Genomic DNA, 25,297 nt, shown 5'->3' with positions numbered 1-25,297 from the left:
TAAGGGAGAAGAAAAGTACAAGAAAAATCAGTACCATGTTACATCATGGCACTGATTTTCCTTGTATCATTTAACTGCCTTACTATTCTTGCGGTTAGGAAAAATACACTCTCCCCAATTAAGTACTATCGTGTAGAGTGGTTTCTACGCATGTAGAAAATGCATGTTTTCAAATGCAGTTTTACACTCTAGGTGTATTCTAAATTGACGCCTTGGGTTCAAATTTCGGTTCTCCATCCCCCCCCCACGCCCTACTTCCAAGTTTCTGGGTGGATCACTTAGGGCAAACATCACAGGTCTGCTTCTTGACTTGTAATAAAGATTTTTAATAGAAAGGTAGTCACTCCATCGGTCTGTAGATTTAAAACAAAGGCACAGAGAATGACTGAATACTCAGTATATTCAACCTTCAGTTCCTCTACAGCAGGATCTGACCCTTAGCACATCTTTGATTACCAAGAGCTTTACTGACTGCACAGGATGTGCCAGGACCTGGAGAAGGGTTTGGATTTTGTATGGAAATGACAGGATGGAGCTCTCCTCAATCGTCCAACGCCCACTAGTGCTGTCCAGGGCAGCACGGTACTCTCGGGGGTGGGGGGGGGGGGAGTAGGGTGTGGGCACTTGGGAGTGTTCCGGAGAAAAAGACCCTATTTGAATGCTTCCCCCAGTGCTCGCCGAACCCAGCCCGCTCCTCCCTGTCCTGCTGGGCGGAGGCCAGAAATCAGAACGCGCAAGTGTGAGGAGGACCCAATTTCGGGAGCCAACAGGAGCAAACTTCCAGGGCAGGAGGGGCGTAAATGGGATGCCGGGCCCTTCCCCTTCCCCCGAAGCGTCCCCACGGTCCCGGAGAGTCGCCCTAGTGGCTCAGAAGAGCCCCCCCACTTTCTCTCCAACGTGCACAATTCTCACCCTCTCCCCACCCCAGCCCACCGCCGGGTTAACAAAGCTAAGTCGTGGAGTCAGAGGTCGCCCCTCTTCGTCCTTGTTCCCTTCCCCATCGCTTCAACTAGACGATGGGCTCAGCCCCACCCGACAACACCCCCCTTTCCAAGTGACAGATCCTAAGCAAATGACATCGCAGAATCACTGAGTGACGGGAAGGCCTAGCCAATCAGCAAGCGAGGACCAGGACCTTTCCCCGCCTCGCTCGGCCGGAAGTTCCCGGTCAGCCGCCGGAGGGGGGGGACTGAGAGGACGCCCCACCCCGCACCCCCGGGCGCTGCTCGGGGAGCCATTGCGTTACCTCGTGAGACACACATTCCAGCGACCGCAGCTCACTACAGTAGCGGCAGAAGTAAAGCTGCGACAGGGGCGCCCGGACCTTCTTCTCTCCCTGCACTAGGTAGAGAACCCGCTCCGACTGCAGCAAGGACGCCATGTTGGGAAGGAGCGGCAGTGACGCGCACGCCGCGTCACGTGACCGTCCCTCGCGGTCGCCGCCTCTCCTGCGCGTCTCTAACGCCGACGCTCGGTTCCCGACGGTGGAGCGCGGCGCCGCGAGCGCCTCACTGCGCGTGCGCAGCCGCACCCTGCGCTCGGGCCGCGGGCGTCCAGTTAAGTCATCTGGGGTGTGTTTCCAGTTCCGACCCTGCCCAGATGCTTGTCTTTTTTTTGTCTGTTTCTTCCAGCCTGGGAGGCTTCTTCTTCTCTTTCGATGCAACTGCCTTTCTCGCTCCCACCATCCAGGCAAAGTCGTCCAGGAAGTAGATGCCCTTTTACGTGTATTTGGCATCGATTTTTTTTCTCCTCTTATTTAACCGAGTTTCTTCTTATTATTTATGTATTTTCTTTTTGGGTCAAACTTGACGATGCACGGGGTTACTACTGGCTCTGTACTTAGGAGTTACTCCTGGCGGTGCTCAGGGGACCATATGGGATGCTGGGAATCGAACCCAGGTCGGCCGCGTGCAAGGCAAACGCCCTACCCGCTGTCCTATCTCTCCAGCCCCCCCTTATTATTTTTAAATGGTTTATCTTCCCACAGAGTTCCATCGCGTTTCAAAAGCCGAGTCACGCCAGCACTTCGGTTCTGACTGTTTTACCACTGGCAGTAGGAAACTCACAGACTCGTTTTGAGTCTCATTTTGAGATTTCTCAGACCGTCTCCACTTAGAGAGCATTTCTCAGACATTGGTTTCCAGATTTTCATAGCATTGGGACTCGTTTTTCAATGAATAAATGAGATGAAGGAACAGTTGTTCCCAGGTGTCTTTTATATTTTTCTGATACCTAAACTTCGATATAAGTTAATAAAAAAATACTTCTTCTTTATAGGATTTTTCATTTTTTTTTGGTTTTTGTTTTTTGGGTCACACCCAGCGATGCTCATGGGTTACTCCAGGCTCTGCACTCAGGAATTACTCCTGGCGGTGCTTGGGGGGGTTCATATGGGATGCTGGGGATCGAACCCAGGGGGGCCACATGCAAGGCAAACGTCCTCCCCTCTGTATTATTGCTCAGGCCTCTTTAAAGACTTTTTAATAGAATTCTTTGTAGAATGAAGAAGGATAGAATTGGCTTACCAAAGATTAGCCCAAGTAATCTGATTAGTTGTGTATTTCTAATTGTACTTGAGAAATATGTAAGTGTTGCCCATCTGACAAAGTAGGGGATTAAGAAGAATAATCTCATTTATAATAATAGAGTATTTAGTGTGCTATGTTAATAACACTATTGAACTGAACAATTGTATTAGTCAACATTGAACATTTTAAAATGCAGGACACTGTCAAGACTTTATATTGCCTCATTTGATTCTCATGAAAATTTCAAAAGGCAGATACTATCTATCTCCTTTTTACAGTACAGGAAACTGAGATTTAGAGGATTACTATGGTTTTTTTCAAAGTTTCATAAATAGCAGAACACTGTTCTGTGACTCCAGAGTTTGCATGTAGTACCCCTATGATACTGTCTCCAGCATATCTCCCTTCTTCCAGTTCTGTTGAGATATAATTAATACCAAAATTTATTTGGTTTTATTGGTTGTTTATTTTTTGGCCACACCCGACAGTGCTGAGGGGTTACTCCTGGTTCTGAACTCAGGAATCACTCATGGCAATGCTAGGAGGACCATAGGGAATGCCAGGGATGGAACCCAGGTTGGCTGTATACCAACCCAGTTCGTACAGCCCTATCTGCTGTACTGTCACTTCCACCCCAATTACATTTGTTTAATGTGTTCAACCTTCATAACTTAATATGCACTGAAATAATCAGTACAGTCGAACTAAAATATATCATCTCATATACATTCTCTTCAGTTTTTCTATAGTGAATATAAATGATGTCCTCAGAGAAGTGAAGAACCAGAGAAGTAGTAGCCTGGAGAAAGGGTGCTACTGCACCCCCCAACTCTGCCCTGGCCCGCTTGACTCACCTCATCTCTCCCAGGAGCTTTAGGACTGATAAAGTTTGACAATAGGCCCCGCGTGGCATGCATGCTGGCATCCTGGTGGCCACACAAAGGCAGCTGTGAAGCTGCACCTGAGGTCCACCGCTGGCTCTGCCTATCCTGAGACACGATTCCGACCCCCACCCCCTACCCCCAGCACCAACGTTCTCAGGAAGCTGTGGTCTTGGGCTGCAGTGATTTCTCTGTGCAGGAAAAGGAAAGCCAGCCCTCATCTCTGAGCACGTCTCTCAGGTTCATTGTCTGAGAGAAAAGAATCTCAGGAGGAGATGAATACTGAAGTCAAATAATTTTTTTCTAGGGGAAGGGGAGCAGGGGTGGTAAAGAGAGAGGACGTGGGGGGCCTCCAGTTCACATCGAGAGATGCTGAGTGGGAAGAGGGCCCGATGATCTGGAGGCTATGTCATGGGGAAGACTGAACCCATGCTCCCAGCTTCCTGTTCAACATTTGTTTTTCTTTGGTGAAATCTCTATTCAGTTTCTTTGCCCATTAAAAAAAAGTGACTTATGCTTATCTATTGCTCATTTGTTATAATAGTTCCAATATCCTTTGGATAATAATTTCTTATTAAATAAATACTTCCCAAATATTTTTCTCCCATGGGAAGATACTTTCATTCTGTTAACGGTTTCCTTTGCTGTGGAGGTTTTTTGTCAGATTCGTTCCCATTTATTATTTTATTGTTTGTGGCCAGTGCTTTTATGGTCAAAGTTCAGAAATCATTTGTCCAAACTAAGCTCAAGCTCAAACACAACAAAACACTATCCTCCCATTGTTCATCGATTTGCTCGAGCGGGCCCAGGAACGTCTCCACTTTGAGACTTGTTGTTACTGTATTTGGCATATCGAATACGTCATGGGTAGCTTGCGAGGCTTTTCCGTGTGGGCAAGATACTCTCAGTAGCTTGCCGGGCTCTTCCAGAGGGGTGGAGGAATCAAACCTGGCTCGGCCGGGCTGGCTGCGTGCAAGGCAAACGCCCTACTGCTGTGCTATCACTCCAGTCCAGCTCAAGTTCAAACATCTTATTTTTATTTCAATTTTTGGACCACAACAAATGGTCTGGTGGTGTCTGTCCTTGCAGTGCCCAGGACCCATCCAGTAGCAGGGTTCAAATCTGGGCCTCCTGCATGTTAATTGTCCAGTTTAAATATTTAATCCATTTTCTACTGATATTTCTGCGTGTGTGTGTGTGTGTGTGTGTGTGTGTGTGTGTGTGTACCAGGAACTGAACACATGTGAGACATGGACTCTACAACTGAACTATATCCCTCATATCTTGCCTTGATTTTTTATCTTTATTTTTAAACCATTTTTTGGTTCAGGTACCAGAATTTAAAATATTGTTAATCACAATTCTCATGCATACATCATTCCAACACCCCAATAAGTTCAGTTCAATAAATAAAATCTGATTCTGACCACTTGGACTTGCTGTGTTTCTTCCCTACCACCACATAGGAGTGCGCTCTCTCTGTCTCTCTCTGTTTCTCTCTCTCTCTCTCTCTCTCTCTCTCTCTCTCTCTCTCTCTTTCATGCCCCCTCCTTTTGAGCATTGTGGTTTGCAATACTGGTACTGAAAGGTTATAAGAATATCCCTTTACCCACTTTTAACACTCCGATCTTGTCCAACGTGGTCATTCCATACTATTATTGTCACACTGGTCTCTTCTCTATCTTACTAACCACAAGTATGTGTGGGGCTGAAGGTAGATATATTCACTTATTAAAACCAATTATTTAGAAATGAAGGCACCAAGACTTACAAAGTTCTTCATAAGACAGTTTCATGTGTACAATGTTCCAACACGAATCTCACTGCCGCAGTGCCTTTCCCTCCACCAGTGTCCCCAAGGTTCCCCCTCCCCCTCCAGCCTGCTCCTTGGCAGACATGTTTTTATGTTTAGTTACTGAAATTTTAAATTTAGTTATTACAATTGCTTGCAGTCTCTTGATTGCAGTGTTGTTGATTCTGTGGTCTTTCAGACATAAACCAGTGTGCTAGGGGCCCCTCACCTTTGCCTCTGTTACTTTTTGTTTCTCTTCTTACTTCCCTCCTCAATTTATTTTCTTCCCTATCCTTCTGAGAGGCAAATATTTAATAGGGGATGCATTTGGAGCTCTTCTAACACTTTCCATATATATTTTTCTCTAACCAATTAATATTTTACTATTATTATTCCTATTGCTGTTTTATAATTTTGATTTCTGGGAAGTTTTGTTTCACAGGTATTAAAAGGTTTAAAACATCCTTCACTGCTGGTGGGAATGCTGACTGACTCAGCCCTTTTGAAAAACAGTATGGACGCTTCTCAAAAAATTAGAAATTGAGCTCCCATTTGACCCAGAAATACCACTCCTAGGAGTATATCCCGGAGAGGCAAAAAAGTATAGTCGAAATGACATCTGCACTTGCATGTTCATTCCTGTGCTGTTTATAGTAGCCAAAATCTGGAAAAAACTCGATTGCCTGGGAACAGATGACTGGTTAAAGAAACTTTGGTACATCTACACAATGGAATACTATGCAGCTGTTAGAAAAGATGAAGTCATGAAATTTGCATACAAATTGTTCTACATGAAAAGTATCATGCTAAGTGAAATGATTCAGAAAGAAAGGGACAGACATAGAAAGACTGCACTCATCTGGGGAATATAAAGTAACAGAATGTCATACAAACACCCAAGAATAGTTGAGATTAGTACCAGGAAGTTTACTCCACGGCTTGGAAGCCAACTTCACATGCTGGGGAAAAAGGCAGCTCAGATAGAAAAGGGAACACCGAGTAAAGGGTGTTTGGAGGATCTGCTTGGAATGGGAGATGTGTGCTGAAAGTTGACTATAGACCAAACGTGATGGCCACTCAATACCTCTATTGCAAAACACAACACCCTAAAGGAAAGAGAGAGCAAAAGGTAATGCCCTGCCACAGAGGCAGGGCGGGGTGGGGGGATGAGGTGGGAGGGTGGGAGGGTTACTGGGATCATTGGTAGTGGAGAATGGGCACTGGTGGAGGGATGAATAACTGGATAATCATTGAATAACTGAAACATGAGCACATAAGTTTGTAAGTCTACACCTGTACCTCATGGTGTTTCACTAATAAAAATTAAATAAAAAAATTTAAAACACACAAATTATCATGAAACAATACTTAAATATTCATTTAACCAAAATAGTAAAGTTGTTAGCATTGGGAATTTTAAGACCAAGACTAAGTGCACTTTATTTAAAACCTGATGATAAAATTTATAAGGATATTTCAATTTAATGTCCAATGTTTAGATTCGGCCTTCTGGAACTGTGAGTTACCATGGATGGTCTTGGTCAACATGATGGACTCATTCTCTCACCCTGTTTGTTCCATTCTAGGCCATGGGTCCCGATGTGGAGTTCTTCGGCCGATCTTCTCGGTCTTATCTAGGCATTAAAATCACCGACAATGATCTTGTAGAAGATGTGGTCTTCTGTATAGAACCTCTCCAGTTCCATGTAAAACTTCTCAATTTCTTCTTCATCGTAATTGGATGTTGGTGCATAGACAACGAAGATAGAAACTGCCGGCATTGAGCCACATCTATTCAAGTGCAATCATCCGATTCAGAACTAAAATGACTGTCTGTACTTTCAACACACATACGCTGGCATTGGAAGCATCCATCGAGGACCTGATGGTGCAAGCGCAGAAGATCAAGTATGACATCATTGGTCTGACCAAGACAAGAAGGCATCAACCACATCACACCACTTTTGACACCGGAGAAGAACTGTTCTTTGGAACATGTGACTATAGAGGCATTGGTGATATCGGTGTCCTTGTCAACACGAACTTGGCCAGGAGCATTGATTAATTCGAATGCCTAACATCCCGAATCAGATGCTTACGCTTGAATAGATGTGGCTCACTGCGAGCAGTTTCTATCTTTATTGTCTACACACCAACATCCAATTATGATGAAGAAGAAATTGAGAAATTCTACATGGAGCTGGAGAAGTTCTACAAAGAAGACCAGACCTTCTACAAGATTATTGTCAGTGATTTTAATGCCAAGATAGGACTGAGCAGATCGGTTGAAGAACTCCACATTTGGACGCATGGCCTAAAATGGAACGAAACAGGGTGAGAGACTGTCTGAGTTCATTATGTCGACTAAGACATGGTAACTTGGTAACCATGGTAACTCACGGTTCCAGAAGGCCGAATCTAAATGTTGGACATGGGAGTCTCCCAGTGGAGAGTTCCACAATGAAATTGACCACATCATATTCAATGGACAGTTTTTACCTGGCCGATGTTGCTGTTGTCCCAAAATTCCAAACGGGATCGGGCCACTGTCTCCTTCGTGCAAAATTCTACTTTACGGAGCAAGGAGAAAAGGCTGCAAGGTTTAAGAAAAGAACTCCCAGAACGACCACCAACTGGGAGCTCTTTGGCACTATTGAGGCAACATGGGAAGATGCCATCATTGATGACACCAACAAGGAATATGATTGACTGGTTCAGCACCTCCCTGATTGTGCAAGGAACACTGAGAGAGAGAAAACCACAAAAAGACGTCTGTCTGAGGAAACTCTGAAGCTCATTCGCCAATGTGGCTTGGCACGAGCCTCAGGCATCCACAAGCTAACATACGAGCTTGCAAAGCAGTGCAAAGAAGTGATAAAGGAAGACCTCAGAGAGAAGAGCAGCAGTGCTGGCAGATTTGGCAGAAGCCGGGAAAAGTATTAGCAACTCCCGCCTGTCCTTCGTCAACTACAAGACCAAGATGACTGCCCTCCGATGTCTTGATGGATCTATTACATCTTCCAGAAGGTCAATGGAGAAGATTATTTATGACTTCTACTCAGATCTCTTTGATAGCCATATTCACCTACCCACATACCAAATTCAGCAGGTTGGAAATGTCGTTCCTAACGTTCTCCCTTCCAAAATCCGACTTGCCATTTCATCAGCAAAGAAGCGAACAGCACCTGGCCCAGACAAGGTCAGACCCGAACACCTGCCTTCAGTACTCATCAATACACTGACTCGACTCTTCACATGCTACCTGTCTGAATGCAAGATTCTGTCCCAATGGAAAACCAGCAGGACTGTTCTATTGTACAAGAAGGGAGACATCCACAACATTGGCAACTATCGCCTGATCTGCCTGTTGTCCATCGTCTACAAGCTGTTCACTAGAGTCATCCTGAATAGGATTGGCAGAACACAAGATGAAGGACAACCACGTGAGCAAGCCAGGTTCCAAAGAGGATTCAGCATGATTGACCATATCCACATGGTAACCAAGCTCATTGAGGTTTCTCAGGAGTTTAAGATGCCGCTCTGTCTAACTTTCATTGATTTAAAGAAGACCTTTGATTTTGTTGAGACTGAAGTCATCATCGAAGCTCTAGCCAAACAGGGCGTTCAACTTAGTACATCAGGATCCTCCATGAGCTGTATTACGTATTCACCACCAGGATCTCACCATTCTACAAGGAAGTGATCATCGATGTAAAGAGAGGGATTCAGCAGGGTGATACCATTTCACCAAAACTCTTCAGTGCCACCCTTGAGAACATCATGCGACGACTGGAATGAGAAGGAAAGGGAGTGAAGATAGATGTTCGGCAATTACACCACCTCCACTGTGCTGATTACATCGTTCTAATAACACCAAACATTAGCCAAGCAACACAAATGCTGGTTCGACCGTGAGTGTGGGAAGGACGGATTGCAGCTGAATCTCATGAAGACCTGGGCCCTATGAAAACAGGATGAGCCCTTCATAGTACAGGAGTTTTTATCATTTTTTAGAAAAATGAGGCTGGCAGATATATAGGGGACAATGTGGCAACAAATTTTGAGAAATAATAAAAACATAACATGATCTAAAGAGGTTAGAAGCCTATACAACCAAAAAGACTTGACCCCCTTTGGTTTTGTTTATTTTGACCCGTACCTGGTGGTGCTGGCAGAAAAGGCATGTGGTACTGGGAATCAAAGATAGGCCTCTTCAAAAATGTATAGTCGAAGTGACATCTGCACTTGTTTGTTCATTGCAGCCCTCTTTACAATAGCCAGAAACTGGAAGAAACCTGAATGCCCAAGAACAGATGACTGGTTAAAGAAACTTTGGTACATCTACACAATGGAGTACTATGTAGCTCTTAGAAAAGATGAAGTCATGAAATTTACATACAAGTGGTACAATATGGAAAGTATCATGCTAAGCAAAATGAGTCAGAAAGAGAGGGATAGACATAGAAAGATTGCATTCATCTGGGGGATATAAAGTAACAAAGTATGAGATTAATACCCAAGAATAGCTGAGATCAGCACCAGGAGGATTACTCCATAACTTAGAGGCCAGCCGGGTATCCTAGAGGAAAGGGCTATTCAGATAGAGAAGGGAGCACCAAATAAAGGATGTTTGGAGGATCCTCCCAGGAGGGGAGATGCATGTCGAAAGTAGACTATGGACTGAACATGTTTGCCACTCAATGCCTCTTTTGCAGACCACAACACCCAAAAGGAGAGAGAGAACACAGGGGATTGCCCTGCCACAGAGACGGGGGGATGGGGGGATGGGGGTGGGAGGGATATTATCCATGGTGGTGGAAAATGGGCACTGGTGGAGGGATGGGTATCTGATCATTGTATAATTGAAACCAAAGCACAAAAAATTGTAAATCTACAACTTTAAAAAAAATAAAATAAAATAAAGGGGGAAAAAAAAATAGGCCTCTTGCAAACAAAGCATGTCCTCAGCCTGTTGGGCTGTTCCTCTTAATTTGAACACTCTTTGGAGAGGCAGGAAGTCTGAAACCTGAGAGGATTGTGAATAATATCAGCACCAACCCACAGCAATCTAGATACCCCAAGAAAGGGAGAAACTTCATTAGGAACCAAAGGCCATAATGACAACATGAAAGAAGACTGCTAAAAATTCGAAGATCTTTTCTCTTCACAGCATACTTAGCAAAAGAAAATCCCATAGAAGTTTCCCAAGTGGATTTGGGAAAAATTGTATAAAACGAATTTTGCAAAATCAAGCAGTCCTCATCCGACTTTGGAATTGCCCACATTCCAACTTGGGATGTGTAATTCTCTTCTGTTTTTATTTGTTTGTTTTGGGGTCACATCAGATGATGCTCAGGGGCTACTTCTGGCTCTGCACTCAGGAATCGTTCCTAGAGGTGCTCAGGGACCATATGGGATGCCAGGGATCAAACCTGAGTCAACCACATACAAGACGAGCACCTCACCTGTTGAATTATCACTCTGACCCTTTCTCTTACTCCTTTTTGGTTACTTTCTCTGCAATACAGATACTGAGAAGCCAACATGTTTGGTCTTTTATCTACTTTTAGCACACATCTCTCACTCCAAGGGATCTCTCCAATCATCATTGATTTAGTCCCTTCTCTATCCCAGCTGTCTTCTCCCCCAGCTCATGAGGCAGGCTTCCAGCTGTGGAGCAATCTTCCCGGGTCTTATTTCTACTATCCTTGGGTGTTAGTCTTGTATTATGTTATTTCATACACTACACATGAGTGCTAGTCATTCTATGTCTGTCCCTCTCTTTCTGACTTGTTTCACTTAGCATGATATTCTCCATTTGCATCCACTTAAAAGCAAATTTCATGACTTCATCTTTCCTAACAGCTGCATAGTATTCCATTGTGCAGATGTACCACAGTTTCTTTGATCAATCATCTGTTCTCGGGCACTTGGATTGTTTCTAGATTCTGTTTATTGTGAGGAGTGATGCAATGAACATACAGGTGCAGATGTAATTTCTAATGTGCTTTTTTTGCACCCCCAGGATATATTCCCAGAAGTGGTATTTCTGGGTCATATAGAAACTCAATTTCTAGTTTTTTTTTTTTTTTTTTAGGAAACCTCATATTGTTTTCCAGAAAGGCTGTCCAGTAGGCATTCCCACCAACAATGAATGCGAGTCCCTTTCTTCATACATCCGCACTAGCACTGGTTGTTCTTGTTCTTTTTGATGTGTGCCAGCCTCTGTGGCTTGAGATGATATCTCATTGATGTTTTGAATTCATCCCCTGATGATTAGTGATGTAGAGCATTTTTTCGTGTGCCTTTTGACCACCTGTATTTCTTTTTTTGGGGAAGTTTTTGTTCTCCCCATTTTTGATGGGGTTGGAGGTTTTATTTCTTGTACAGTTTACTAATATCCTTGATATACCCTTTATTTGATGGGTATTGTATTGGGTAAATAAATTTTCCTATTCAGTGGGCTTTCTCTGTATTTTGGTCACTGTTTTTTTTTGAGATACAGAAGTTTCTTAGTTTAATATAGTCCCATTTGTTTTTGCTTGTTTCCACTTGCTTGGTCAGTGATGTTTCATCCTTAAAGATGACTTTAGCTTCCATATCATGGAGGGCTCTGCCTACATTTTCCTCCATGTACCTTATGGATTCCAGTCTGATATTGAGTTCTTTAATCCACTTTGATCTAACTTTTGTGCCTGGCTTTAGACAGAGGTCAGATTACATTTTTTTTTTGCAGGTAGCTGTCCAATTTTCCCAGCACCACTTGTTGAAGGCACTTTCCTTGTTCCACTTCACATTTTTTGCTCCTTATCTAAGATTTGCTCGAGCGGGCCCAGTAACGTCTCCATTGGAGACTTTGTTTTTACTGTGTCTGGCATATCGAATACTCTCGGTAGCTTGCCAGACTCTCCAAGAGGGGCGGAGGAATCGAACTCGGGTCGGCCATGTTGGCCGCTTGTAAGGCGAACACCCTACCCGCTGTGCTATCGCTTCAGCTCCTTAAGTGATCTTATATTTGAGAGTCTGTGACAGAATATTCAACTCTGTTCCATTGGTCTGTGGGTCTTTTTCTAGTCCAATACTATGCAGTTTTAATTACTACTGTTTTGTATTATAGTTTGAAGTTGGCTTTCCTGTTTCTTAAGTAATGCTGATTTACTTTACTGTTCATCCCCTTCTGAAGTTCTTTTTCTGTGAGGTAGATAACAAACCTGGAAAATGTAGGTGGAAGCCAATAGTGACTTTCCTCTCCCAACAAAGAACAATCTTTACTCCAGCCTGACGTCACAGCTCCCAGAAAACTTGCGTGATGAGGACTAGTTCCCATACTGGGCAGATCAAGTTGACCTCAGATGCAACTGGCAGCTGTCTTGTGGAGATGGTGGGATCTCCTTGTGTATGCTGTACAAGCAACTTGACAGGCCGAATCCCCTAGGCACCTTTCCAGGAATAAGTTCAAGATGAAAGCTTGATACTTTTTATTGAGGTTAGTATCTCCCTTGCTCCCCAAATCTTCCCTAATCAAGTATACTCCAGATATCTATCCATCCAAACAATTAAAAACATCGTTATAATAACTTATTTGGTTCTATTTAGTTTGATCACAAGACTTTTTCAAATTTACTCTTTTTTTTTTCTTTTTGGGTCACACCCAGCGATGCTCAGGAGTTACTCTTGGCTTCGTACTCAGGAATTACTCCTGGTGGTGCTCAGGGAATCATGTGGGATGCTGGGAATCAAACCCCAGTTGGCCACATGCAAGGCAAACGCCCTCCTCTCTGTGCTATCTCTCCAGCCCCTCAAGTTTACTCTTTTATTGACCATTCTGTTCTTATTGACATACTAGCCTATATATTTCCTTCATTCCATTTTACAAACAATTAGTTTTATTTTGAGACAGAATTTATTTATTTCTAAATGTAGGATAACATTGGTTTGTCCTTTCTGCCTTGCAACAGGGAGCTTAGGTTTATTGGGTTCCTCCCATCACAGTGCTCCCATTCCTCTGTGTTTATTTGTAACCTCTTTCTTTGTGCTCTGCTTCCCCAACTGGTCAATCACTTTTATCTCCTAATTAGACTCTGTTAACTTGTAAATACTGCTTTTCTCTTCTCCTTAAGTCCTTTGTGTAATTAATTCAGAGCAACTTCCTTTGTGTATAGACACAGGAGGACGGTTAATGCTAAGCTTTTATAACTTGGGAGTTAATTGACTCTGAATAATATTCACTCCTGTGCATCTGTTTTCTCAATTTAAGCCTCAGTTGCCCTTACTTCTTAGCACCCCAAAAGCAGTGTCCTGACGAGGGACTGGATGAACCCAGTGCAATCTGTGAGATACCCTGGCACCAAAAAGGGCCAGGCCAAAGCACCATAATACTTAACTATAAGTTACGAGCATGGCCATGGACAAATTCTATCATCATCCAAAAAGTAACAGTTAGATTAGGACCCTGCTAGGGTTAGGAAAGATTAATATGGCCTGAGCACTGTAGTCTGAGATCTATAGCGAGATGTCCCCAGGAGAGCCACCCTACAAGTTTAATATAGCTCTTACTGTATCCATACAAAATAAATAATATTAAGAAGTAGAACTAAGATGTTTATTAAGATGTTAATTAAGTTATTGGACTAAGGAAAGGAGGAAAAACTCCTAAGCAGTGTTTCACCCTTAGGGCCTGCAGGAGATTGGAAGGACTTTCATATGTTGATTGTGCTATAAGACCTGGGTGTGGTTGCTACCCCCATTGTGGAGAGTTGGAGAGAGAAGAGAGATACTGAGGCCTCAAGTGGGAGTGCAGAGAGATGAGCGAGGGAGACAGGAGGAGTTGGGAATGAGGGGCTTAGTGAGATTGGAACAGGCTCGTGGGGAGAATGGCATAAATGGCAACTGATCACCAACCGGCCTGGCCCTCATTTCCTCCTTCGTCTGCCCATGGCATCAGCTGTCCCAGGTGGGTAAGTGGCCAGAGAACACCAAACGCAGGCGGTGAGAGAGAGTCATGGGATTTCCTAGTTGTCTGGTAATTACACACTCTTATTTTATTTATTTATTTATTTATCATTAGTGAGACACCATGAGGTACAGTTGTAGTGTTAGGGTCCGAGCTCAGTACAGCCTCACCTGTCAAGGAAAACTCTGAGAGACCAAGTCCATGCAAAAGCAAGAGGTTTATTCGAGCATGCTCGGGCTCACAGCATGACCACAAACCGTCAGTGACTCAGAGCCCCGAACCTCTTCAAAGGGAGCTTTTTATAGGGCATCTTCCCGAACATTTCAGAAAAGCCCGCGCACAAGTCACCCAATACATTTGAATTATTCACATTAGATGCTGCACACAGGCAGCCAATCATTTTGCAACAAGCCATCAGCACCAGCCACTCTCTTCTGTACCTGTCACCAGGCCCTCCCAACGGGCAGTCAATTAGGCCTTTTCATTAGGCCTTCTCCAACCTTGTGGCCTTATCTGGTGAATTCCAGGTGCAAGGAGGAGATGGGGGTACTTGGTGTTGGGCCTTGTTAGGCAGATTCTAGGACAAAGAGATGCCTCACTAGGCCTTCTCCGGCCTTGTGGCCTTATCTGGTGAATTCCAGGTGCAAGGAGGAGTTGGGGGTACTTGGTGTTGCTAGCCTGCCACAGCTGCAGGACGGGATATGGGCTGGGACTTGCTTTGCTAGGGCCCAATTGTCACAGGGCTATCTTTCAGTAGACTTACAAAGTTTATGCTTGGGTTTCAATTATACAATGATCAAATACTCATCCTTCCACCAGTGTCCATTTTCCACCACCATGGATCCCAGTATCCCTCCCACACCCCATCCCCGCCGTCCCACCCTGCCTCTGTGGCAGGGCATTCCCTTTTGTTCTCTCTCTCCTATTGGGTGTTGTGGTTTGCAAAAGAGGCAATGGGTGGCAATCATGTTTGATCTATAGTCTACTTTCAGCTTGCTTCTCCCATCCTGAGAGGATCCTCCCAACACCCTTTATTTGGTGCTCCCTTCTCTATCTGAGCTCCCTTTTCCCCTAGCATGTGTGGCTGGCCTCCAAGGCATGGAGCAAAATTCCTGGTACTAATTTCGGCCATTCTTGGGTGTTAGTCTCCTATTTGGTTACTTTATGTTCCCCAGATGAATGCAATCTTTCTGTGTCTATCCCTCTCTTTCTGACTCATTTTGCTTAGCATGATACTTTCCATACACACTCTAATTTAAAATAATATTCAGATTACAAAACTTGAAATTTCTAATTAAAATTATAAGTAGTCATAAAAGCTGTGCAAATTTAAAAAGGTAAAGGCCCTCCCGTTGATCGTCGATTTGCTCGAGCGGGCCCAGTAACGTCTCCATTGGAGACTTTGTTGTTACTGTGTCTGGCATATCGAATACTCTCGGTAGCTTGCCGATTCCTCCGAGAGGGCCGGAGGAATCGAACTCGGGTCAGCCATGTTGGCCGCTTGTAAGGCGAATGCCCTACCCGCTGTGCTATCGCTCCAGCCCTGTGCAAATTTAATATCTTTAAAATATTTCAAATGAATTCTCATGTCTTTCTCTCTCATAATATCTTTTCTCATAACATAATTTTCTAGGCAACAATACACTTTATAGGCCCAAATTCCAAAGTATGTTTATACTTTAATTGGCAACGTGTTAGTAAAAATGATCTAGTAAATAAATTTGCATTGCTAAAACCTAGAAAAACTTGATGGCCCAAGAAGGTTTTCTTTGGTGGGCATATTTGGTAAGTGACACTTTGGTAAGTGATTTGAGGCTACTATCAATTTGTGGGGTGCAGTGGTCAGGGATCAAACTTGGGCTTCTTATATGCAGAACACCTGACCCAGCCCTTCCTAAGAGACTTGCGTAAAACATATATTCAAAATGTGACAGATTTTAAGATTCAGTTTGTATTTTCAGCTTCTCAAGGGGGTTAAATTTCAGTCCAGTCAACCTAATACTATGTTAGAGTCTTGCCTGAAATAATGATTTCTGTATTCTAATAATAACACAGTTACTACATTTAGACATTCACAATATATCAAGAGAATAGCAGACTCCAAGACCTGCTTATTAATAAAAGCCTATTTAACAGAAAAGAATGGAATTACAAATTGTGAAGGAGTATCTCAGGCCCTCAATGCACAAGAAAATTAAAAAAAAACTTTAGAAAGGAGGAAGTATTTTTTTTTAATTGAATCACCGTGAGATACAGTTACAAAGCTTTTATGTTTGAGTTTCAGTCATACAATGATCAAACACCCATCCCTCCACCAGTGCACATTCTCCACCACCAATGTCCCAAGTATACTGCCCCTCCCTACAAAACCCTCCCCCCATCTCTGTGGCAAACAATTTCCCCCATACTCTCTCTTTTGGGGCATTATGGTTTGCAATATAGATACTGAGAAGCTATCACGTTTGGTCCTTTATCTACTTTCAGCACACATCTCCCATCCCAAATGATTCCTCCAACCATCATTGTCTTGGTGATTCCTTCTCTATTCCAGCCTCCTTCTCCCCCGATTTATGAGACAAGCTTCCAACTGTAAGAAGGAAGTATTTATGAGAGATTACCTTTGCCAAGTTAAAAAAAAACTTTTTTTCAAAGAAAAGCAAAGGAAAGAAAAACCAGTGTTTCATCAAAACTCATCCTGACCCTTCTGAGGAGTCCTATTGAGGAAATGGGATTGCCCATTTTTTAAATGGCCAGCACACTTTGACAAAGTTGGAGATCTTTCTCCAGCAATATGGGAGAATGGACAGCCAGAGTGGGGAAAAAGTAGAAGTGAGAGCTGAGTTTGGCTTATTTTCCAAGTATACATACCAAAGGAGTATAACGATCCCTTCTGGGGGAAATCTGTACAAGTACTAACAGTGTGTTGTTTTTTTTTTACCATGCCTTTTCTCTTTTTCTCATAACTGCCTCTTCTGTTGTAGGTATATTCTTTACTTCATCTTACTGCCCCAGCCAAGAACCTGGAGACTTCCCGGCAGATATTTTCCTTTTAATTCTGTCTGTACTGTCCTCCTGTTGTTTATCAATTTGCTCAAGCAGGCCCAGTAACATTGTGAGACTTGTTGTTACTGTTTTTGGCATATCGAATACATCACGGGGAGCTTGCCAGGCTTTGCCGTGCAGGCGAGATACTCTCAGTAGCTTGCCGGGCTCTCTGAGAGGGGCGGAGGAATCGAACTCGGGTTAGCCAGGTTGGCCACATGCAAGGCAAATGCCCTACCCGCTGTGCTATTGCTCCAGCCCCCTTTTAATTCAAACTTTAGATATCTCTAATACCTGCATTTCTTCATTTTCACAGCTATTACCTTAATTCAGCTTTACAGTTTTTCTGCAAGACCTTCTACAGTTTCCTAATTTGCACTCAAATTGATCTCCATAATAAACCAGAATAATGCTAAAAAGCCCTCCATATTTTGGTCTTATTTATCCTCTTTTTCTTGTTTAGCTTCAGTGCTCGTCATCCCAAACTATTGGTAAAGATCCTCTAGGATATATACCTTCCTGTCTCTTCAGTCTCATCTTCAAAGAACCTCTCTCTCATGGTCTACTAAACTCTTGCTGAAAAGAATGTAGTTCTTTTATACTTTTAGTCCTTTAAGGAATAAACTTTATCTGCAAGACCACTCAACATTAACTTCCTCTGTGAAATCTTGCATAACTGTAAAAAGGAAATTACCATGCTCAAGTTGCTCTAACCACAGCTATCCTGTTCGAAGCAACTTGCACACACATATACTTCATCCCGATGGTCAGCTCCAATTCCCCAAATCTGTACTCTTTTCTAAACCTGACAAAGCAAGTACTTAACACCTGTAAATATTTATTACATATACAATATACTTAATTTGCTAACATTACCTGGTCGATGTTTTTTGAATTACCATATGAAACAGGTATTATAATAATTTTTGGGCTACACCTGGAAGTTTTAGAATTTACTCCCAGCTCTGCATTCAGGATCACTCTGGGTAGGCTAGGGGGACCATTTAAAGTGCTGGGGGTGGAGCCCCAGTCAACTGAGTGCAAAGAAAGTGCTCGTTGTATTTTCATGCCAGTCCCAGGTTCTAAATATTTTAGACACAGCAGGAGAAGAAGCAAAACCAGAATATTACATAGCTATTCATGAGGGAAAAAACTTTGGTCTCATCTCTGTCTATTGATGGAATGTGCACATACTTTTGTCTTGAAGTTGCAGACCATCTCTACAATTACAGGGAGACAGGCAAGTGAGAGGAGGTAGGGAAGAGTAAGATCGAAGAGTGAGGTGAGACTTCCACATTATGGCTGGCAACATTAGCTAATGCTCACTCTACTCTCTTTAATAGGGAAATATCAGACTACAAGAGACTACACTCTAACTTCCTCTTTCCAAATGACTCATTCAACTTTTGCTTAGACACACACTAACAAAAGACCAGGGAACTTTTATTAGCCGTTTGAAAAAGAAGTTAATATAAAATTATAGCAAAAAATAAATGGAAGCTGAACTTTAGTAACACACCTGAATCAACCCACAGAGGCAGTGGCAATGGGAGAAAGATATTTAATTTCATTGGTTTTCTGTGGTTGTTTGCTCATCTTAGAGTAATGAGAGCTACACATTTTTTTTCAAAGGAACTGAGAAACTGCTGGAGGTTTGGTTCGCCACGAAGCAAGTCAACACAAACAAAGATCAAGGGATCTTCTCATCATTTCAAGATTTGAGTGGTACATATTTTTGAAGGATGTGCAATGTTCAGTTCTAAGTGTGCAAAAAACTGATAACCAGGAAGCTAATGTGCTCGGTGAGAGTAGCATGTTTGTCTCCAAGGAACATTCCATTTTGAAGACATGTGCTACCATCCTATTGCTGAATGCACCGTTGTAACTTGTTACGGATTACAGTGGGTTTGACTCAATGAAAAACTTCTTTTATTCTCGTAAGAATTTCATGAAACCTTCTCACCCAGGGTACCCATACAGAAATTTCCAGGAATAAATAGAATTTTTTTTTTTATGTAGGAGTACTGCTATTTATTCAGCCACTGATTAACTGATTGAATTGGGCATGAACTCCACCTTACTATTTTTTCATTTTTTTTATAATTTAATTTATTGAATCACCACCATGAGAGCAGTTACAAAGCTTTTGGGTTTAAGTCTCGGTCATAAAATGAAACACCCGCACCTTCACCAGTGCCCATTCTCCACCACCAAAAACCCCAGTGTACCCCCATCCCAAACCCTCCCCCTACCTGTGGGGCAGATGATTTCCACATTACTCTCTCTCTACTTTGATCACATTCAATATTTCGACACCAGACTCACCATTATTATTTGAGATTTTACCCCAACACTCAGATCTGCTGAAAAGGCAACAGTAGACAATTTGTATTCTATTGCTGGTTATGAATAACATATGATGTCACGTGGCTGCAGTAGGGCCACGTGATTTTGAAATACTGAAATTTTAACACTTAAATCTGGAGGGATTTCTGCCAAAAGCCACTGGGTTTCGAGATTTGCTCCAGAGTCTCTGGGAACATGGCCGTTGAGCAGCTTGATCAGGAGCCAGAGAGGCTGTTTGTGGGCGATGACTTGGGATGGGAAGATGAGAACCGGCTCCACCCCCATCCTGTGAAGCCCAACAAGTTTAGTCACTGCAGGCCCAGACCTGACTGTCCAATGGCCTCTGGAGGATGACAGCCACTGAGCTGCCAAGGGGGAGCAGGTGGAGCGACAACCCCCCGCCCCCCCCTCCCAGGGGTGGCCCAGTGACAGTAACCTACTGCAGGGTCTGGACGCAATAAATAGAATTTTTAAATACAATTTTCTGAAACAGAGCAACACATTATATGGGACGTATGAATTCTACTTTGAATTTCCCAGGCCAGTAATCAGTCAGACAAATCAAACCCTGGAAATTCTGATGAGTATTCTTCCCCCCCCACCCCCCCCACACTTTTTTTTTGTTTTGCTTGTTCATTTTGCTTTTTGGGTCACACCTGGTGATGCTCCTGATGGTGCTCAGGGGACCATATGGGATGCCAGGAATTGAACCCCAGTCTGCCTCATGCAAGGCAAACACCTTATCCACTGCACCATCGTCCCAGCCCCCCAATAATGGTTTTTGATCCAGCAGTTATGGACCAATTCTATAAGACAGATGGTGCTGTTGTAAAGGGTGTCACTCGTGAGAGTGGAATTTTGTGACCTCATACCAATTTTGATAACACACTGTTTTATCCTTGTGGATATTTGATGAGTGGAATAAAATCAGTGGAAGTTTTTGAAAAAGTCATATCAATCACTTCATTTTTTAAAAAATGTTGCCTTTGAAACAAATTTAAGTCAGACCTCCTGTAAACCTGATAGAAAAAGTGGTAGAAGTCTTCATGCCAGGAAAATTTGTAAATCAGAGTTCTAAATATAGAACAACCCTTTCTTCAACCCAGAAGATCGAAGTTTTTGAAATCTTTATTGCCAGAGTGCTGTTTTAATTATTACAATTTTGTTTTTTACCAGTTTCACTAAAAAGCAGCAACAACAGCAGAGTTGATTAAGAAAAATTAAGCAGGGCCGGAGAGATAGTACAGAGACACTCGCTTTCCATGCAGCTTGGTTCAGGTTCTATCCCTGGCATCTTATATCATTCCCCAAGAACCGCCACAAAATGTGGGGTGTGGACCTAAATCTCTTCCCCTCCCCCCCAAAAAGAAAAAGAAATATGACAAAAAACACAAAAAGAGAACAGACATAGAAGGTGATTGCTGCTTTTTAGATATTGATACAGGGCCATGTCTTCCATATCTACCACCTTGTAGAAAGCCCTAAATATAAAGACGGTGTAATTTTGAGTTATATGCATTATTATATCAAGATATTTTGCATAAATGCTCTCTTTTATGTCCTATACTACTCTTTCTGTCAAATTGAGATGCATGTAGAAAAAGCCTTTTTTTTATATAAAACATTACAGTACTTGAGAAAACAACTATTTGGTTTATGCACAGTGTAATATTTCTCTAGGCGTCATCCAAAATTTCCTGCAGACAGGACTTTTGTCCACATTAGGTGTTGTCATCAGTCTGACCATTTGGCAATGTTCTATTAAATTTCTGCCAGAAATTTATTATTTTTTTTAATTTTTAAAAATATTTATTTTGAGGGTATGGTGCCACTAGCAGGTCAATCTGTACCTGTGAGGTGAGTGCATCAGCAGCCTGATGGTGCCTTCAGACTTCCAGATACCCCCAAATTGCTTCTGTGCCTTTGGCCAGACCCCAAAAACTTGGGGCAAAGTTTACCAAGAAAGCAAATGGCCAAAAGTTAGGTATGTGGGAGACACATGCACAAACCACCTCTGGCTCAGCTATATAATTGGAGGATGGCCTCTAGTTTCTGATCGAACTGCTTAACGGCCATGATCCCAGAGACTCAGAAACAAATCTTGAAACCCAGCAGCTTTTGGCAGAAATGCATCTGGACCGCCAGTAGATTACAGTCGCCGGGCCACCCCAGGGGGGAAAGGGTGTTGTCCCTCCGTCTGCTCCCCCTAGAGAGCTTGGTGGCCGCCACCTTCCAGAGGCCATTGGACAGTTAAGTTTGGGCCCCCAGTGATCAGATATGTGGGGCCTCATGGGATGGAGGTGGAGCCGGCTCTTTCCTCCCCATCTCAATGAGACCCCTATACGCCGCCCACAAATGGCCTTTCTGTCTCCTGATCAAGCTGCTTAATGGCCATGATCCAAGAGACTCAGGAACAAATCTCGGAACCCAGCAGGTTTGGGCAGAAATCCCTCCAGATTTAAGTGTTAAAATTTCGGTATTTCAAAATCACGCGGCCACTACTGCAGAAATGCGATATCATACGTTATTCATAACCAGTAATAGAAAACAAATTGTCTACTGTTGCCTTTTCGGCAGATCTGAGTGTTGGGGTAAAATCCCAAATAATAATTGTGGGTCTGGTGTCAAAATATAGAATGTAATCAAAGTAGAGACAGAGAGTAATGTGGAAATCATCTGCCCCACATGTAGGGGGAGGGTGTGGGATGGGAGTATACTGGAATTTTTGAGTGTGGAGAATGGGCACTGGTGAAGATACGGGTGCTTCATTTTATGACCGAGACTTAAACCCCAAAACTTTGTAACTGCTCTCACGGTGATTCAATAAATAAAATTATAAAAAATGAAAAAAAGTAAGGTGGAGTTCATGCCCAATTCAATCAGCTAATCAGTGGCTGAATAAATAGCAGTAATCCTACATTTAAAAAAACATTTGTTTTATTTTTATAAAGTTCTTCGCAATATTTGATTATGTTTAAAATTTGAACATCAATCCCTCCACCAGTACACCTTTCCACCACCATATTTCGGGTGTTTCCATTCAGAACCCCAACCCCTGCCCAAAATCAGAGCCAAAATAATTTATTTTGTAGTTTGTTATGAATAAACCACTGAAAATGCTCCAGAAACATTTCCTTAGAGAAAAGTGTGTGGAGATTTATTGTCGCTCAGGAGCTAATAAGCCCTTCTATAAGAGATCACTAACATTGTTAAAGGTTGAGCTGTGTGTGTGTGTGTGTGTGTGTGTGTGTCTGTAAAAATATATTTCTCTCTAAGATTGGTTGCCTTCTACTTTATTTATTTATTTATTTTTCTAACTTTGCCTTCTACTTTAAACCCCATCAAATGTGGTGCGCTACTCTTGAAATGTTAGTGGTGTGAGGTATAAGATGTCATGCAGCCTCGGTCCAGGAATAGTTTCATTCATGGGTGGGGCTCGGCTAGAGCAAGTGGAGAGTGGATGTGAGCATGGCGGCAGTTGAGTTCTGGAGGTTGTCGGCTGCCAGGGCTGGGTCCCTTGGGGTGGGAAGAGGCCTCACCCATCGCCCTATGGGTGCCTTGAATGAAACAGCCTGGCAGGGGATCCGGCAGAATGGCTATGGCGAGTCATTTTGTATTCTATTCTGAGAAAATTATGAGTCTCTGGATCATGGCTGTTGATGAGATTATCTGGCGCCAGTCAGAGATGGCTTGTGGGTATGACTGCCAAGTTGCTGGAAACAGAGGCCATGGAGGGAGGTCACCCATTCCAGGTTCTGTTGAACCACTACCAGGAATTTTATATCTAATTACCTCCACTTTCTAAAACATTAAAACTATTTTCCACTAATATTACTGTAACCAATTTCTACTTCATAAAATTTTTTTTGCAGCAGTAGTTAAAAGCTTTCTTCCATGAGTCAAGTCCTCATAAGAAAATGATTGCTGTCTATTGTGTATTGCTATTTTAACATTGCTTTCTATATTTGTATTCCTTTTACTGACTTTATTGACTATCATGTTAGTCTTTCTTTAATCCTCCTAAACTATCTACCCCAAATAAGCCAATCCAATGTCTTTCAAAAAGTGATGTGATTTCCAACAGCTGAATGTTCCTCCAGTAATCCATATCCAGATCCCTAATCTCCTTTCATGAAAGACTGGCTGTCTGAAGTAGAAAGATCAAGATTTCATTATGTGGTAACTGGTAGTCACTAGTATCTGAATCCCCAGTGTAGATAATGGCATGGGTCTGGGGCCATTTCATGAGAGATAGGCACTGGAGTCGGGGACAAAGGAGCAATGCAGGGGGACAGTTGGCTTGGTTTATGAGGTCTACAGTATGAGCTATGTCAATGGTGTTAACAGGTGTTATAGAGGTAGGTTGGAGTTTGCTGACATTTGTACTTGCCTCTAATTGACCACAAATCATTAGGTACTAGAAAATTATAGGTTAGTCCTTGTATTTTTTAGGTGAGAAAATGAGGTCCTATGAACCAAGGCACAATGACACAAGTTTTGCCACTTCTAGTACAGTATTTTGTAATTAATAAATGCAATTCCATAAATGCAATTCCCTGTGTCACAGCCCATGACTGAATTCATCACAGATAAGAAACTGGTTGCTCCTCTATCAATACTTGAAAATGAAACAAATGCAAGGGTTGATAATGGATAGCTTATTCACTTTTGCTCTATAAGCTGGAATATCATATTTCCAATGGACATACGAATTCCTCATTCTAACTTGACCTTTTTTTGGCTTCAAAAGGAATGTTCCTAGGTATACCTCATGCTTAACTAAAGTTCTTCCCCTCTCAAAACTTTCCCTTTTCTGTGCTGAATAGACTCTCTGGAAGCTAATATCAGTTCTGTTCCATGGAACACTTCCTCTGTGCTTTGTCGATTGGGGAGAATGAAAAGTTAGGTTCAGGCTTAACATTACAGCTGATAGGGGTTGATAGTACAGTAGGTAGGGAATTTGCCTTGCACATGACTGACCCAGTTTGATTTCCAGCATCCCATATGGTCCTCCCAAGCACCATCATAGGCAGAAGTAAGGGATCTCCTGGTACTGACTCCACTCTAGGAAGTCATGTACTTAGACTACACATGAAGGGTGCTTAATAGTCACACATTCTGATCCCGCAATACCACTTCTGAGAAGATACCCTGAGGATGCAAAAAGCACAATAGAAATGACATCTGTACCTAAATGTTCATTGCAGCACTGTTCACAATAGCCAAAAATCTGGAAACAACCCGAGTACCCGAGAACAGACAACTGGTTAAAGAAACTTTGGTACATTTATACAATGGAATACTATGCAGATGTCAGGAGAGATGAAGTCATGATATTTTCTTATAAGTGGATAGACATGGAGAGTATCATGCTAAGTGAAATGAGTCAGAAAGAGAGGGACAGACATAGAAGGACTGCACCCATTTGTGGAGTATAAAAAATGTAATGTGAGACTGACACCCAAGGACCATAGACACAAGGGCCAGGAAGATTGCTCCAGAGTTGGAAGTCTGCCTCATGAGTGGGGAGAGAAGGCAGCTGGAAGAGAGAAGGGATCACTAAGACAACAGTGGTTGGAGGGATCCTTTGGGATGGGAGGTATGTGCTGAAGGTAGATAAAAGACTGAACATGTTGGCTTCTCAGTATCTGTATTGCAGATACTCTGCAATAGATACTCAGTATCTATTGCAGAGAAAATAACCAAAAAAGAGTAAGAGAAAGGGCCAGAGCGATAATTCAACAGGTGAGGTGCT

At 42.7% G+C, this 25,297-nt stretch overlaps 1 protein-coding gene and 1 pseudogene across 2 annotated transcripts in view; one reads left to right on the top strand and one right to left on the bottom strand.

The window, feature by feature from the left end:
* DCTN4 (dynactin subunit 4) overlaps positions 1 to 1,427 on the bottom strand; it is a 41,948-nt gene extending 40,521 nt beyond the window's left edge. For both annotated transcript variants that reach the window (XM_056124615.1, XM_056124616.1), the window contains exon 1: positions 1,247 to 1,427. In XM_056124615.1, the coding sequence (XP_055980590.1) occupies positions 1,247 to 1,381 (135 nt within the window). In that variant the 5' untranslated portion in view covers positions 1,382 to 1,427. The remainder of the gene's footprint in view (positions 1 to 1,246) is intronic.
* LOC130033029 (S-adenosylmethionine decarboxylase proenzyme 1-like) lies at positions 1,380 to 20,752 on the top strand (annotated as a pseudogene).
* Positions 20,753 to 25,297: the final 4,545 nt, after the last annotated feature.

The sequence above is a fragment of the Sorex fumeus genome, unplaced genomic scaffold (assembly GCF_029834395.1).
Source record: "Sorex fumeus unplaced genomic scaffold, SorFum_2.1 ptg000051l, whole genome shotgun sequence".
Classification (NCBI taxonomy): Eukaryota; Metazoa; Chordata; class Mammalia; order Eulipotyphla; family Soricidae; genus Sorex; species Sorex fumeus.
Note: the sequence above shows the minus strand (reverse complement) of the source record. Positions and strands in the feature narration are given on the sequence as shown.